Source organism: Colletotrichum scovillei (assembly GCF_011075155.1).
Source record: "Colletotrichum scovillei strain TJNH1 chromosome Unknown Contig00001, whole genome shotgun sequence".
NCBI classification, from domain to species: Eukaryota; Fungi; Ascomycota; class Sordariomycetes; order Glomerellales; family Glomerellaceae; genus Colletotrichum; species Colletotrichum scovillei.
The window spans coordinates 770,176-784,717 of NW_023336259.1; the positions used below are offsets into that span (position 1 = coordinate 770,176).

Genomic DNA, 14,542 nt, shown 5'->3' on the forward strand with positions numbered 1-14,542 from the left:
CATGCGTTCCTTCAAGGCTTCATCAGCCGTCCGTGTAGCCTCAGCCAAGCCAAGCAGCTTCATCGCTCTATATTCCCCAGTTTCATACCGTAGAGCTCTTTCCACAACATCATCTGCACAATCGTCCTGGCCAATGTCTCACACCAAGATAACCAACCCTTCACCAACACAAAACTTCATCGACAACACCTTCAAATCGTCCTCAGCAAGCAGCTGGATCGATGTCCACGATCCAGCCACGAACAATGTCGTTACACGCGTACCAGAGAGCACGAACGAGGAGCTCAAGGCCGCAGTCGAGAGCGCTCAGCGCGCATTTCCAGCATGGAAGGCTACGAGCATTCTGAAACGCCAGCAAATCATGTTCAACTTCGCAAACTTGATTCGAAGAGATTGGGATCGTCTTGCCGCATCCATCACACTTGAACAGGGCAAGACCTTTGCCGATGCACGAGGCGACGTTCTACGCGGTCTGCAAGTTGCCGAGACGGCGTGCGGCATCACGACACAAATCACTGGTGACGTTCTAGAGGTAGCCAAAGATATGGAGACACGAAGCTACCGTGAGCCTCTTGGTGTTGTTGCCGCTATATGTCCTTTCAGTAAGTTATTTTAAGCCTAACTCTTGAGCTATAATATGTATTCACGGACTACCTTACTTCTGGTACTTCTGGCATTTATTCCGTCGCTAACAGATGCGCTCTTCGACAGACTTCCCTGCCATGATTCCTCTCTGGTCGATTCCAATTGCTACGATTACTGGCAATACTCTGGTTCTCAAACCATCCGAAAGAGATCCCGGCGCGGCTATGATTCTGGCAGAACTGGCTAAAGAAGCTGGATTCCCAGACGGTGTTATCAACATCATCCATGGCACGCACCGCGCAGTCAACTTCATTCTCGACGAGCCGGCAATCAAGGCCATTAGCTTTGTCGGTGGAAACAAGGCCGGCGAATACATCTATACTCGTGGATCAGCCAACGGAAAGAGAGTGCAGGCCAACCTCGGTGCAAAGAACCATGCTGTCGTTCTACCCGATAGCAACAAGCAACGGACGATTAATGCAATCTCCGGTGCTGCATTCGGCGCCGCAGGTCAGCGTTGTATGGCTCTCTCTGCCCTGGTCCTCACTGGCCGCGAGACGCACTCTTGGGTCGACGACCTCGTCGAAAATGCAAAACAGCTCAAGGTCGATGGCGGGTTCGAAGATGGCGCTGACCTGGGCCCGGTAATTAGCCCCCAAAGTCTTGCCAGGATAGAAGCTCTGATCGAGAGCGCGGAACAAGAAGGCGCTAAGATTGTGTTGGATGGCCGTGGCTATCGCCCCAGCAAGTATCCTAACGGCAACTTCCTAGGTCCCACCATCATTAGTGGTGTGAAGCCTCACATGAAGTGCTACAAGGAGGAGATTTTCGGCCCGGTCTTAGTTTGTCTGGAGGCGGAGACCTTGGCCGAAGCCACTCAACTTGTCAACGACAATCCCTACGGCAATGGCGTTGCTCTTTTCACCAATTCCGGAGCTGCTGCCTCTTGGTTTCAGAAGAATGTAGAGGCTGGGCAGCTTGGCATCAATGTTCCAATTCCAGTGCCGCTGCCTATGTTCAGCTTCACCGGAAACAAGGCAAGCATCGCCGGCGGTGGCGTCAACACTTTCTACGGCAAAGCAGGCTTGAACTTCTATTTGCAGACCAAAACCGTCACCAGCCTCTGGAAATTGGAAGACGAGGAGGCGAGTAAGGCAAGCGTGGTGATGCCGACCCAAAACTAGACGTAGAAAAGTACGATAGAATCGATGAATTTCCAGATACACTAGTGGCAGACACTCCTCTGTTCGGGTAAAAGGCTCGTTATTTCGATGCCCTGAATCCTTTGCACCGGTTGACCTCGTAAGCTACCTTATGTATGCCCCGGATTCGGCGCCTGAGACGTATTTCAACAGTGCTCACTAAGCGTCGCAAGCTTGCTAATCAGATATAGCCATGCTACAATCGTATGTGGCGTGCCATTACTGTTCCCTTTGCTTACAATCATAAGTACATTTCCGGTCTCCGAAGCAGAACGGAAATTTGGCCACTCTCAACTTAGCTTCCTGGATCAAGCCGTGCATCAGTCAAGCTGACTATTCTGGAGTTGATTCGCTTCGCTTTCAATCCGCGTCTGTACTTTGGTCATTTTTGAAATTGGCTCTCCTGGATGAGGATGAGAGTGGCATGCCAAATGATCTAGATCTCCTGCTGATGTGATCGCCATCAGGGATGAAGCCTGCATTCTTCAGCAACATGGTTCACGCTGTCTCGACGCCACGCGGAAATGGTTTCCATTTCACCTCCACTGCCTCTATGTCAGTCTTCTGCGAGTCTGGGGTTTAACAGAGTCTTGGTGAAGGTAGATACGACAAGAGCCAGTATCAAGACTAGCATATACGCTGCGTATCGCACATATCAGCCGACTTCAGGGATGTGTCCGGGGAAGCCGATAGTTACGCGGGGAAGTTCTCCTTGCCAGAAGCTTGGCTGAGTAGGTAGTCTCAAAGTTTTAGGAAAGTAATAACGACAACACCAACAACAAAACCTCCTAGCCTCCCTTATCAGGTTTAGTGCAAGCTAACCCCAGCGTATCATGAGTTACGCCAGGTTTTAATTACAATGAAGCTGATAGCCCTCGGGAAACATTCCAGATAATCCTCGGGAAACGTTCCAGACCAAGATTGATACCCGCGCCCATGGTATTGGGCTAAGTCGGAAATGTATGCGCAAACCAACGATAGTTTTGCTGCTGCGTACCCCATGATGACCTGATTAGCAGCGTTGCAAAAGTCTACTCGACTCTAAATCACTTCCATCTCCCTCTACACCTTGACTCAAGTATTTAAGTTGCATTCCCTTTCGTCCTGTTGATTTATGTCAACTCGATTCCGGATCAAAAATTTGCTACAACAACGTCTGGTAGGGTTCTAACCTCCGTGGATTGCCTACTTCGTTCTTATAGGAGGCTGTTTGCTCTTCAGTCCTAGAACTTCGTTTCAATAAGTCAAACGTCATTTCAACTGACATCTACAAGGCCGCAATGTCTAAGCCAGTATCTTACGACACCGAGAAGATGAAGTCCCCAGTCATCGCCGACAACGATGTCGAGCTCCGTCCAATGGAGTCCGTACGCGGCGGCGTGCTAGGTCCTGAGGGGCAACAACACGGCTCGACCCAACGTGGCCTCAAGTCTCGACATGCACAAATGATCGCCTTGGGAGGCACAATCGGAACAGGTCTCTTCGTCGGCGTCGGCCAGGGCCTGAATATGGGCGGGCCCCTATTCCTTCTCATTTCATACATCAGCATCACTCTCCTTCTCTACGGAGTGGCAACGGCCACCGGCGAAATGAGTGCCTATCTTCCAGTTCCCGGCTCTTCAGTCGCCTACTACGGTCAACGATTTTTCTCGCGCAGTCTTGGGTTTACGCTGGGTTGGGTATACTGGTACATCTTCTCCATCACGGTTCCAGCCGAGATTACTGCGACCTACATTGTCCTCAACTACTGGTCGCCGCCTTTACACATCGCGTTCTGGTTGACGCTTATCGGCGCCGTCATGATTGCCCTCAACTGCTTCCCCGTCAAAGTCTATGGAGAGGCCGAATTTTGGTTCGCCAGCATGAAAGTCTTTGGTATTATTGGGCTGCTTATCCTCTCCGTTGTCCTCTTCTTCGGTGGCGGGCCCTCGCATCAACCCCTTTGGTTTTCAAACTGGTCCGAACCAGGACCGGTCAAAGAATACATCGTCACGGGAGACTCTGGGCGTCTGGTGGCATTTGTCTCAACCATCACCTTCTCCGTGTTTGCGTTCGCGTTTGCGCCGGAACTTCTTGTCGTCACGGGCGGAGAGATGCAAAGCCCTCGCCGCAATATTCCTACCGCGACCCGTCGCTACTTCTATCGCCTCATCACATTCTACATTCTTGGTGCTCTGGCTGTGGGGATCATTGTCAGCAGCAACAACCCCAACCTCCTCAGCGGTGGCAAAGGCGCCGGTGCTTCTCCTTGGGCTATTGGCATCAGGGAGGCAGGCATCAAGGGCTTAGACAGCGTGGTGAACGTCGTGATCGTGCTGAGTGCTTGGTCTGCAGGCAACTCCTATCTGGTATATGTTCCCCTCCCTGCTCCTGAGAGTAGGTCCTCGAATATCTTCTAATCCGTGTAAACTTGAGTAGTACCTTGCTAGCCGCGCACTCTACTCGATGGCCCTCGCAGGCAACGCGCCAAAGATCTTCACCCGCTGTACGAAGTCAGGTGTCCCATACTACGCCACGGCAGCCAGTGCCTCATTCTCGTTATTGGCGTATCTCAACGTTGCTTCAACTGGTGCGACCGTGTTCAACTGGTTCGTCAACTTGATCAATACAGGTGCTTATCAAAGTTGGATTTGCTGCTGCATCATCTACTTTAGATATCGCAAGGCATCAGATGCACAGGGCATTACAGACATCCCCTTTCGTTCCCGCTTCCAGCCCTACTCAAGCATGTTCAGCTTGTTCGGCTTCAGTCTACTGCTTCTCATTAACGGTTTCAAGGTATTCCTCGCAGGACAGTGGAACACCTCTTCCTTCTTTACGTCGTACATCGGGGTGGTAATATTCTTGCTGCTTTTCTTCGGTCACAAGTTCACTGTGGGACGACAAGATCCCTGGGTACTTAATCCGATGGATGTCGACCTGAAGTCTGGCTTAGACGAGATTTTTGCTGCAGAACAACCTGCACCGGTAAGAACTAAGTGGTATCAAAAGTGGAGGGTTTTGTTTGAGTAAACCTATATGTAATGATAGGTACCATGTCCTATGGTCTATCACTGTATCACACGAGTTAATTAACAACTTAGTCGCCAATTGAGAAACTGGGAATCGAAGTCTCTTCGTACACTTTTCCCCCTGTATCAAACAAGGGCCTTCTGGCGAGAGTGTCATTACTAGTACTGATGTTGTGGAACTTCTCGTACAGAATATCCACTTGACTTTTCGATTACATATCAATGCAGACGAGCAGTCTTCTATCTCGTAATTGTAAGCGGTTCTGCAAACAAATGGCCGTCTTTGTATGTTTAGCATGGTATAACCGGCCGGAGGTTCTAGTGGCTACCTTATCGACGTCCGTTCGAGTAAGGTGTGACTTCAAAGCCCAACAGAATGCGCGTCCTCTTGACTTCGGAGATACGACAAATCGACGTCATTCACAGTATTCAGGAGCACAATTCTCCATTCTTAGAACAATAAACACCCCTTGAAGTATATGTGACGAAATTTCCATCCAGAGTGATCGGGTTGAGATGAACGCAGTTCCATTGGCCGCCTCGGCATTGTCTCTGGCCATTGGCGTTACTGTACTTGCTGCAGGCGCTGTTGACTTGGGATGGGCAGGCAGCGCGTGGATTCTGTTTATTGACATCTGTTAGCGACAGAACTGATATCGATTGTGTGGAGTGGAAGAGGAAGTAGCAGATCGTGCGGCTGGGAGAGGCGTACATGAGCAGCAGCTGGCTCTGGAATTGGGCTCGCCATCGTGCTGGCAGCAAGGGCGAGAAGGGAAACGAAGGTAGTAGTGATTTTCATATTGTAGAAGTGACTCTAAGTCTTTTTCAAGCGATGTAGTATATGTGTTCATCTCTATGGGCTTTCGAACCTTGTAATGTATTTTATAGACGAGGCTTTTAATCGCAGCCTATCTAGGCTATCTCCTTCTTAGGGTCGTCCCCTAGGGAAGCTATCATACTCTCATATTTTCGAGCCCCTGTTTCCTTGTCGCCATCTGAAGCAAGTTCAGTGTGGTACGCTTTCGAAATTCCGAATCCCTTCCACCAATCGGTTCTGGCATCGGGACTTGGATTCCGAGAAGAGGTGGGTTTCGCGAGCTCCATCGCCAGTGTCCTGTACTTCTTTCAGGGTATATCAAGCAGTTTAATCCCTCATTTATGAGAAAGCCAGTCTTTTACCATGAACTTATGTAACTTCATTGAGGGCTGCTTATCTGAGCGGGTCAATCTGATTTTTTGGTCACCACAGCTTCCGCCTTCCTTAAGTCATGAGCAAAGCCACGTTAAGTGTGACTAGTATATGTAAGAGATTTACACACCCACTTTATATTGCAGTTATGAAAAAAACACTGGCTACTTTGAGTCTTATGATTATATCAGGTAGCTGGAATACCCAGGTTATGTGTTGTCGTTGGTGCTACCAGGCAGGTGATAAGCTTCACTTGTACAAGGAATCATAACATGGCGATGCCTGTATTCTCGATAACAAATGCCTACTCCTATGTCCACCTAGTCCATCCGTACTGAGTACCTATCATCTTGCAGCCTCGAGTCTCTCGACTTGCGTGGTCAGGTCTCCAAATGCACTCAGGCGAAGGCTTTCCTGTCGTTGCTAAGATTGCAGCGCGTCTCCACTCATCACGAGCCGCATCAAGTATCGCCGGGCAAGTATGAAGCGGGCTTTTTGAAAGATGGGGTTAGGTCCATGTGTCTTCAACACGAGGTACAGAAACTGCCCACATAGATTTGATTGCGTCCAGACTTGACTGTGGAGTTTGTCTCTACGCCCCTTGGCTAGAGACTGGGTCGATACTATCCGCACCTTCGAGGGGCCTGTCAGAGCCGTCTCCTCTCGTCTTCGGGCGGCCGGAGCGAGCTCCGTCTTCGACATGAGCAATTAGCACCGGTTGACCTGGTCCCCATCCTCGGGCCAGAGCTTTGTTGTGGATCGCGTTGAAAGTCCGCCGGGGCATACCATACTTCTCGCAAATCTCTTTGGTTGTCATTCCACCCCAGTCCCACAGTGTCAGAACACCGGCTCGAATACCATAATCCCACTGTTTGTCCTTGGTCGATGGCATCGTCAGAGCTCTGGCCGACTGTGGCTGAGAGTGGTAAGCATTCATAGCTAAGCTAGGACCAAGGACAAAAAGGAAATTGGAGCGTGAAATTGTGTCGAGACTCATGATTGGCAGGGTTTCACTAGTCAATGCACGGGCTCCTGGCAGTGTAGTTTCCGGTTGTCTCCGGAGCTTGCGGATCGAAAGCGCAGCACGGCATGCATGATGCTGTACATGAGAGACCGATGAATTCGCGACTTGCCCATCGAAAAATATGGGCTATGTACAGATTCAGATAGCTACATGTAAGTATGGACTGACAAGGCCTAGCGGGGAGCTCTGGCAGAAGACAAGGCTGCACGGCCAATACCAATCTATATCCCTTGAGAAATTGCAGTCATGAAGATGACTCTCCCGTCTATTTGCAATGCTTATCCTTAGACATTGGCTTTTCGTAAGATAACCTCATGGCCAATGATTGCGTGATGATCGAAACGGAATTGGCCAGAGGACACCGCCTAGCACTGGGTGCCCACAGTGTGTTTTCAGCCACATTGAAGCTCACCTCATTCAACTCCTTCTGGGTCTCCAGGCCGAGGTCTCGGGTGTGAATAGAGCGGAAAAGCCAGTCGTTGAACCAAGTCATTGTTCCTTCAAGGCCAAGAGATCTCCAAAAAGCTTAGCATACCTAGGATCCGCCATCCGTGCTATGATCTATACCTGAAGGCGGGAACCAGGGCCGGTTCATCTTCACTTAGCAGGGTTGTCTTTAGACTTGATCTTCAACCGACCTGACCAATGAGCAAGTTCGGGTACCTTTGCTCGGCGGTGGATCAAGAAGGGTCGACTCCCAGCCTCTCGGCACCCACGAGAGACGTTTTTTGGCTTGAAGAACCGAGGGAGCCGAGCTGGTGGCTCAAGGTATGCTACAAACATGCTGGCGGTACGGCGTCATGGCTCGTCTTTGAGTAATGACGCCGTTATTTCAACTCACGTTGATCCGGTGGAAAATATATCTAGCCTTGTCTATACGAATTCTTCCGCTTTAAAATCAGGCATTATCCATGGGCTTGAAATTCAGTACAAGAGACCGAACTACAAGCCTTCTGGGCCATCGTGCTTGATGAGAAATGAAGCTAGGTATGACGCGTCTCGCAGTCTCCCGCTAACATAATGAGGCTCATTGAATGTTAAACTCATCTTTAAAGTATGATTTATCTTTCTATTAAATTAAACAAAGATCAAACGAAATTTGTACATGGTGATAATCACTTCACTTAAGTTTCTCAAGAAACCTTTGCAGCAATCGATTAGTTTTCTCTCCATCTTCGTGCATGGCCCAGTGACCTGTTTCGAGAACCTCAAAATAATACCCGGCCTTTGCCCACGGCCTTGTCATCTGATCCTGGAATGAGGCAACCGTCATTTCGTCTCGTCCACAGCCGATTAGTAACACGGGCACTTCAAGCCCCTTATCCATATCCTTCTCATCTTCAAAAGACAAGTTGTTTCGGAGCGCTTTGTACCAATTTGTCGGACCTGTCCACCCGCCTGTCTTGAACGACGCAACCTTTGCCAGGAAGTACTCGTTTTTCTGCACATCTCCGTCGGCAAAAGAATGGGCTGGCGCAATTCTTGCAGAGGAGACCCAGTCCCTAGCTTTCCCAGGCGGTCCGAGATTCGCAGCCATGACTTCAGGTGAAGCATGCATGAGAGATATTATAGACTCGACATTCCGATCCATCAGGGCCACTCCTTCGTCATCCGTAAAGAAATCCCAGTATCGAAACCTCTCTTCGCCAGTCATCTCTTTTGTCATTCGGTTGATCATCTCGACATCAAACTTTTCCCCGGGGGCAGAGTATCCGACGTCTAAGAACACCAAACCCCCGAACTGGGAAGGATAAAAGTGGTGAAGTCTGCTGAGGAACCATGAACCCAGATCGTGGCCTACGCCTACCACAGTGTGGAAGTTCTCCGCGTCCAGTATGGCTTTGATGTGTGTACTCATTTTGCGCCATGTGTATTCTTGCGGGTCATGTGGCTTGGAAGTTCCGCCGTAGCCAAGGAGATCAGGCGCGATGACACCGTAACCCAGGGAGGCGAAGTGCTCTAGTTGTTGGCGGAAGTCGGTCGCGGTGGAGGGAAACCCGTGTAAAAAGAGGAGGTTCGGTAAATTGGAGTTCGAAGTTTTAGCAACGTAGTATTCGTATGTTATGGATGACGATATTTGAAGACGTCTATAGGTAACCGTCGTCGCCATTTTGAGGTACTTTATGTGACTATTCTGGACGATAGAATTCTAGGTATCGCGCAAAGTTCTTCTTGAACAATTATATGATTTGATTACAAGAATTTACTGTTATTTTGCGGTCTAGGTTAGAGAAGCAGAAAGTGCCATACGCAAGACAAAGAAATCGGTGGGCTGCTTTATAATTGTGGTCAAGCCCAAAAGTCGACGAAATGTGTCCGAGGTCGCGCTTAGACTAACACGATCTAAAATGTCGATCTCCCGCCATCGTCAGCATCCCGCCGGTTAGATTCCTTGGATGTCTCAGAACCACAATAATAATCTGACGTCACTTAATTGACGTTTCCATTGGTCGAGAGAAGAGTGTTTGTTTCCATTGCAACTTGAGCTGGGTCTCAGGGTACTACTATTGACCAGAGCCGAAGTGAAACGGACGGAATTCACCTCAAATTTTCAATCTAGTTTGTGTTGCCAATGGTTTTGCGCGGATCATCAATGGGTTCTTGATCCAGAGCGCAAATGCCTTTTGGTTCTTCCAGTCCCGGCTTTCCTCACACAGCTCGAGGTCGTATGAGAAGAGCAAAGTAGCCAGAATGAGTCTCATCTCGTGCATCGCCATGTTTTGGCCCAGGCAGTTACGCGGCCCGAAACCGAACGGTTGGTGAGCTTCCAGCGCATCTCCGGCGTAGGTGGGGTCCGTCTTGAGCCATCTCTCTGGCGTAAAAGTGTCGGCGTTCTTGAAGTTGGACTCGGATCTGTACGTCGACCAGTGGTGGACAGATACGCGCGTGTCGGCAGGCACCCATTTACCAAGAATCTGTTGTCCACCTGGGAGCACCACTCTAGGACTTCCGATCGGCACAGGGGGATAAACGCGCAGCGCCTCCTTAAGGCAGGCATTCATGTACTTCAGCTCTTGAAGACGTTCGAACGTGAGCTCATCCAGCTTTGTGAAGTTGCCTCGAATTTCTTCGAGAAGGGTGTTCATTTTGTCAGGATAGGTGAGCAGATTGTAAAGACAACCGCTGAGAAGTGTAGCTAGTGCACCCAGTCAGCTTTACCTCAAGTCCACAGGCCACGACATTTGCTTACCTGTCGTTTCCGATCCAGCAAGCATGAAAATCTCCGAGTTTGAATGCATCTCTTCGAGAGACAGGCCTTTGCCCTCCTTCGCAGCCAAGACTAGGTTCCAAACGTCCGGCTGGTCAGAGCCATCCTGCAACCGCTGGTTGACACGATCCTCTGAATGCTTGCAGTGAGTGACACGCTGCTCTACGACAGACTTTGGCTCGAAGCGGTTGAATATGGTAGTCAGAATTGGGTAGTAGTTAATGATAGAGACGATGGGCAACATCTTGAGCGACTCAAAGATTGATCTGACCCAGGGGCTGTATTCGTTCTTCGCCAGCAAGCCAAGGGGCTGGCCAAAGCAAAGTTCGGCCATGACGTCGAATGTTGCAAAGTTGAGCAGTTGGGTCATTTCCACGGCCTTTTTTCCTTCCTCGCCAACCTCGCTGATCTTGTACATGAGAAGGTCCACGTACTTCCGGAACAGCGGCTCTTGTTGTCTCAGCGCACGTTCCGAGAAGGCAGGTGAGAAGAGGCGACGGACTCGAGCATGATCTTCGGTGTTCGCCGTAAGCATACTTGGGACGCCTGCAACCCATCAGTATTTGGTGCTAGCTCATATGCTAAAGTTGAAGCTGGAAAACAAAGCTGTCGGGTTATCGCGTACCATTCACAGGCTGAACTGAGAACTCTTGGGCTTTTTCAGTCACCTTGGGCCCATGGATATCATTCCAGGCCTCTCCGGCCGTGTAACTCAGGTCCGTAGGGCCAAAACGAACGACCGGGCCATACGCTTCATGTAGGCTCTTCATCCATTCTATATCTTCACCTTTCAATGCGACAAGCCAGTATGGAATCCGAGTAATGGCGCAGATCTTGGGGCCGGGCACATCGGCCAGCGGATGGAGAGTGACGTTGTAGATGGCGCTGCCGATGAGATAGAGGGCTAACAGCGCCACGAAGGCAAGAATAGTGCCCAACATTATGACGAAATACGATCGATGACTCGTCGTCTACGCGAGTTGTCTGTACAAACAAAGAGCGAAGAGTATGATCATGAGAAGGGGGGAGCTCTCGAACGTCAACAGCGGAAATTCGCACATCTTCGGAAAATGGGTGAAATATCTCGAGCTTCTGAGTGGTCAGTTGATAAGACCCCTGGATCTTGCAACCCCAGTGCAACATTCTTCAGCAGGAAGCTCCGCATGGAGTGACTTGTTGGTGCAATTGCCAACCTAGGCCAATTGGCGGCTTTTTCAGACCAGGGTTATTATCCGTGATGTGGACAATCCCGCCGCATTGGTAAAGAATCAGGTGTCAAACATATTGGGTGGCCTGGCCAGCACGCTAGGTATGGACATCCTGGATCCTCTGCCAATAGCAATCTTGGGTATTGCGTTAACGGCTGCACAGATGGGTACCTGGGACTGAGTACGGATAAGTATCCATAGACTGTCCCCGCGAGGAGCGTGTGTGTCACTATCGTGTTAGCGTACCTAGAACGGTATGTACTCTCACCATCAGAGTTGTGCAGAACAGATACGCCCGAAGGATCGAGCTTCACAACCGACGAACCAATGTGATAATGAACTTTCAAGAAAAGATCAACCCAGATGAACTTGGCACAGCACCAGCCTCTAGGGTTTCGTCGTTATCCTGGAGCACAAAAACACCATCCAGATTTTGGCCGAAGTCGCATTGCATTCGAGTCAGTGGCTTGTACGTGGTGCTGGGTGGTATTTCTTAGACAGGGTCCTGAGCGTTTTACGAAAACTGCAGCCTATGGCACAGCTAGATTCATTTATTCCAACGTGCCGTCCTGGTGATCATCGTTATTTGACTGGCTGGATGGCGTCGGGCGGTGGAGTTCGCTACCACTCCCCTGCCTCCGGATCCCCTCCCCCGGGTCCTATCCAAACGCCAACGAACCCCCAGTTCTAGGCCCGGGACGAAAAGAGATTGCACCAACCCGCGGCACAAGCGTCCGCAGCGGCCACCACGTCAAAGATGGTAACGAGACGGTTGATCGCGGGCAGGGGTGATCTGGTACTGCACCACGAAAACTGGTTGGGTTGCATCAATCCTCTTAACGACTGAACTCAGCTACTGCAGCTAGAGCTGTTAGCGAAACCTACATACCTTGACCGAAGAGGAGGCATCGATGAGCCGATGGTCTCGCTTATGTGCCGCCTTGCAAAGTTGCCATGAAGAAGCCATAGCAGAAAGGGGTTTTGTCGCCATGGGTGTCGCGAGGCCTCGGACGAAAACTGACAGTTCGCCCCACGAGGCAGGGCTCATCGCGACCAAAGTGTGGCTTTCGCTGACTCGTCGAAACCCAAGGCCCAGGTCGACATGTTGAAAATGGATATTTTGCCTTGGTATTTACATATTAAAGTCTCAACGAGCTCTTATTGCCGTTCCGTTTGTGGGGTTGGCTACGAAAATCTGCCTCTTCTGGGACGACGAAGGAGCCAAATCCTCCACCTAACCATGGGAAGAAGACATGGGAATGAGACCAGACGTTGACCAGGGTTGCACGTTACGTCGGAGCTCCCCCACAGCATCCAGCTGTCAGTCAAATCCAGGAACCGCGGTCTGTAGTAAAATGCCTCCCTTCCCATGTGGTAGGCAGCATGTTCCCGGCATCCCACTTCGCTTTCGAATTCCTCCGATGTCTCCAGCCTAGAGTCTAGATCAAAGTTCGTCTCGAGGTTCGCTTTCTTCCCCTCTTTGGCATCTCGGGTCCGCGACGAAGGAAAGGCATAGAACGGCCTTTTTGCGAAGCGGAGGCCATAGGGTTGACCGACCTACGCCCAAGATGGCGGCTTCAATGACGGGGGAGCAGATACAAGCCTTTGCCTACCAACTTGAGCCCCTTGCACCCAAGGGCCTGGCGCCTGCCGTCGAGTTTGTCGCCATAATCTTGGGCATTATCAGCGTCATCGTCGTGTCACTCCGAATCTACGTTCGTGCCGGTTTATCAGGTGCCTCATCACGACTCTGGGGCGTTGAAGATTATTTGGCAGTAATAGGAACTGTAGGTCTCCTCAGCTTAGACACTCGCCTTGCGCTCCTCAACCATTCGTATAATTTTACTATACCAAATCACTCTCGAGAACCCGCTAACTAATAGTGCAATAGCTTCCTTTTATACCAGCAGTCGTTTTCGCAGTTCTTGCATCACGCTTTGGCGTAGGATTCCACGATGCCGACCTCCCATCACAACTATACTTGATTCGCGCCTCCGAGTATCAGACCTACTGGGAAGTACTGTACTTCATCTCGTCAACTATTATCAAGTGCGCCATTGGGTTCACTTGTATACGTCTGGATCGACGGAAGCGAGTGGTCATCTGTATGATCCTCAACATGTCTGTAATGGTGGTTGTAGCCATCCTAGCCTTGATCTTTGTCTTTGCAAACTGCACCCCGCTTGCAGCAACATGGAACCCAGCATTGTAAGTCTTACTTTGAGCTATTGTTGATGCTGTGATCGAACATCAACTTTTTGTTGGAAATCAGATCACCCCTTTTAATCCGTCTACTGACTTCGTTTAACAGGGGATCATGCCAAAAGAAGATCAGCTTGCAGACTGTCAGCTACATCGTCTCTGCGATTCAGATGTTGACGGATTGGACATGCGCCATTGTTCCCTTCTTTATTGTGGCCGGCCTGCAAATGTCTCGCCGTAAGAAGGTTTCAGTCATAGCTATTCTCGGCCTCGGAATCTTCGCCAGTATTGCTACCTGCATCCGCATGCCGTACCTCAAGTATTATGACACTGCGAAATACCCCACGGAGATCGCCTGTAAGTTATATTCTACAACTAGACTTTCTCTTCTCCAAACATAAACTTACGCGGCATACCTATCCTATAGATCACCTGGGAGTCATCAGTATTACCTCCAACCTCGAGTGCAGTTTGGGAATCATTGGATCGTCGCTTCCTCCGCTGCGCAAACTATTCAAGTTTTACTATGGCTCCTCTCACGACGGGAATTACAAAATCACAGGCGAGGTAAGCTACGCCCTTACTCCGCGTCATGCTGTAGATGGTGTCTAACCCAATTTATCTTGTAGAGCGGAGACGCCCTTGGAAGTGCTGGCCCAGGCATCAAGCTTGGCTCGCTTAGCGGCAACGACAGAACATATCATGCATCAGCTAAACGGGGCACCTCGCGTGCGGGTGCCAGAGAGCACGAGACCGACGACGATGACTCTTCAAGTCGGAAAGGGATCATACGAAAGACTGATATCCATGTCAGCACATCAACATTCCATGTATAGCGTAATGAAGCGTCAACCACTGACAGATATCGACATTTGCGAGTAAGGTTTTTCACTTGTAATTTTAAGCATAAAGA

At 50.0% G+C, this 14,542-nt stretch overlaps 6 protein-coding genes across 6 annotated transcripts; 3 read left to right on the plus strand and 3 right to left on the minus strand.

The window, feature by feature from the left end:
* Position 1: 1 nt before the first annotated feature.
* HER10_EVM0006822 (methylmalonate-semialdehyde dehydrogenase, mitochondrial precursor) lies at positions 2-1,769 on the plus strand (the record flags this gene model as incomplete). The annotated part of the gene is made up of 2 exons (XM_035476396.1): positions 2-602; positions 712-1,769. The coding sequence occupies 2 exons, from the start codon at positions 2-4 to the stop codon at positions 1,767-1,769; spliced, it is 1,659 nt and encodes a 552-aa protein (XP_035338493.1).
* Positions 1,770-3,067: 1,298 nt separating this feature from the next.
* HER10_EVM0007543 (proline-specific permease) lies at positions 3,068-4,799 on the plus strand (the record flags this gene model as incomplete). Its single annotated transcript, XM_035477096.1, has 2 exons — positions 3,068-4,135; positions 4,206-4,799. The coding sequence occupies 2 exons, from the start codon at positions 3,068-3,070 to the stop codon at positions 4,797-4,799; spliced, it is 1,662 nt and encodes a 553-aa protein (XP_035338569.1).
* Positions 4,800-5,227: 428 nt separating this feature from the next.
* On the minus strand, positions 5,228-5,597 carry HER10_EVM0012232 (uncharacterized protein; the record flags this gene model as incomplete). The annotated part of the gene is made up of 2 exons (XM_035481630.1): positions 5,228-5,419; positions 5,511-5,597. The coding sequence occupies 2 exons, from the start codon at positions 5,595-5,597 to the stop codon at positions 5,228-5,230; spliced, it is 279 nt and encodes a 92-aa protein (XP_035338987.1).
* A 2,534-nt stretch (positions 5,598-8,131) lies between these two features.
* HER10_EVM0011528 (uncharacterized protein) lies at positions 8,132-9,121 on the minus strand (the record flags this gene model as incomplete). Its single annotated transcript, XM_035480958.1, has 1 exon — positions 8,132-9,121. One exon carries the CDS (start codon positions 9,119-9,121, stop codon positions 8,132-8,134), a length of 990 nt encoding a protein of 329 aa, XP_035338931.1.
* Positions 9,122-9,554: 433 nt separating this feature from the next.
* HER10_EVM0008443 (uncharacterized protein) lies at positions 9,555-11,160 on the minus strand (the record flags this gene model as incomplete). Its single annotated transcript, XM_035477966.1, has 3 exons — positions 9,555-10,147; positions 10,202-10,765; positions 10,845-11,160. The coding sequence occupies 3 exons, from the start codon at positions 11,158-11,160 to the stop codon at positions 9,555-9,557; spliced, it is 1,473 nt and encodes a 490-aa protein (XP_035338656.1).
* A 1,835-nt stretch (positions 11,161-12,995) lies between these two features.
* Positions 12,996-14,465, plus strand: HER10_EVM0011497 (uncharacterized protein; the record flags this gene model as incomplete). The annotated part of the gene is made up of 5 exons (XM_035480929.1): positions 12,996-13,214; positions 13,319-13,635; positions 13,739-13,986; positions 14,057-14,196; positions 14,259-14,465. 5 exons carry the CDS (start codon positions 12,996-12,998, stop codon positions 14,463-14,465), a joined length of 1,131 nt encoding a protein of 376 aa, XP_035338925.1.
* Between the last annotated feature and the right edge of the window lie 77 nt (positions 14,466-14,542).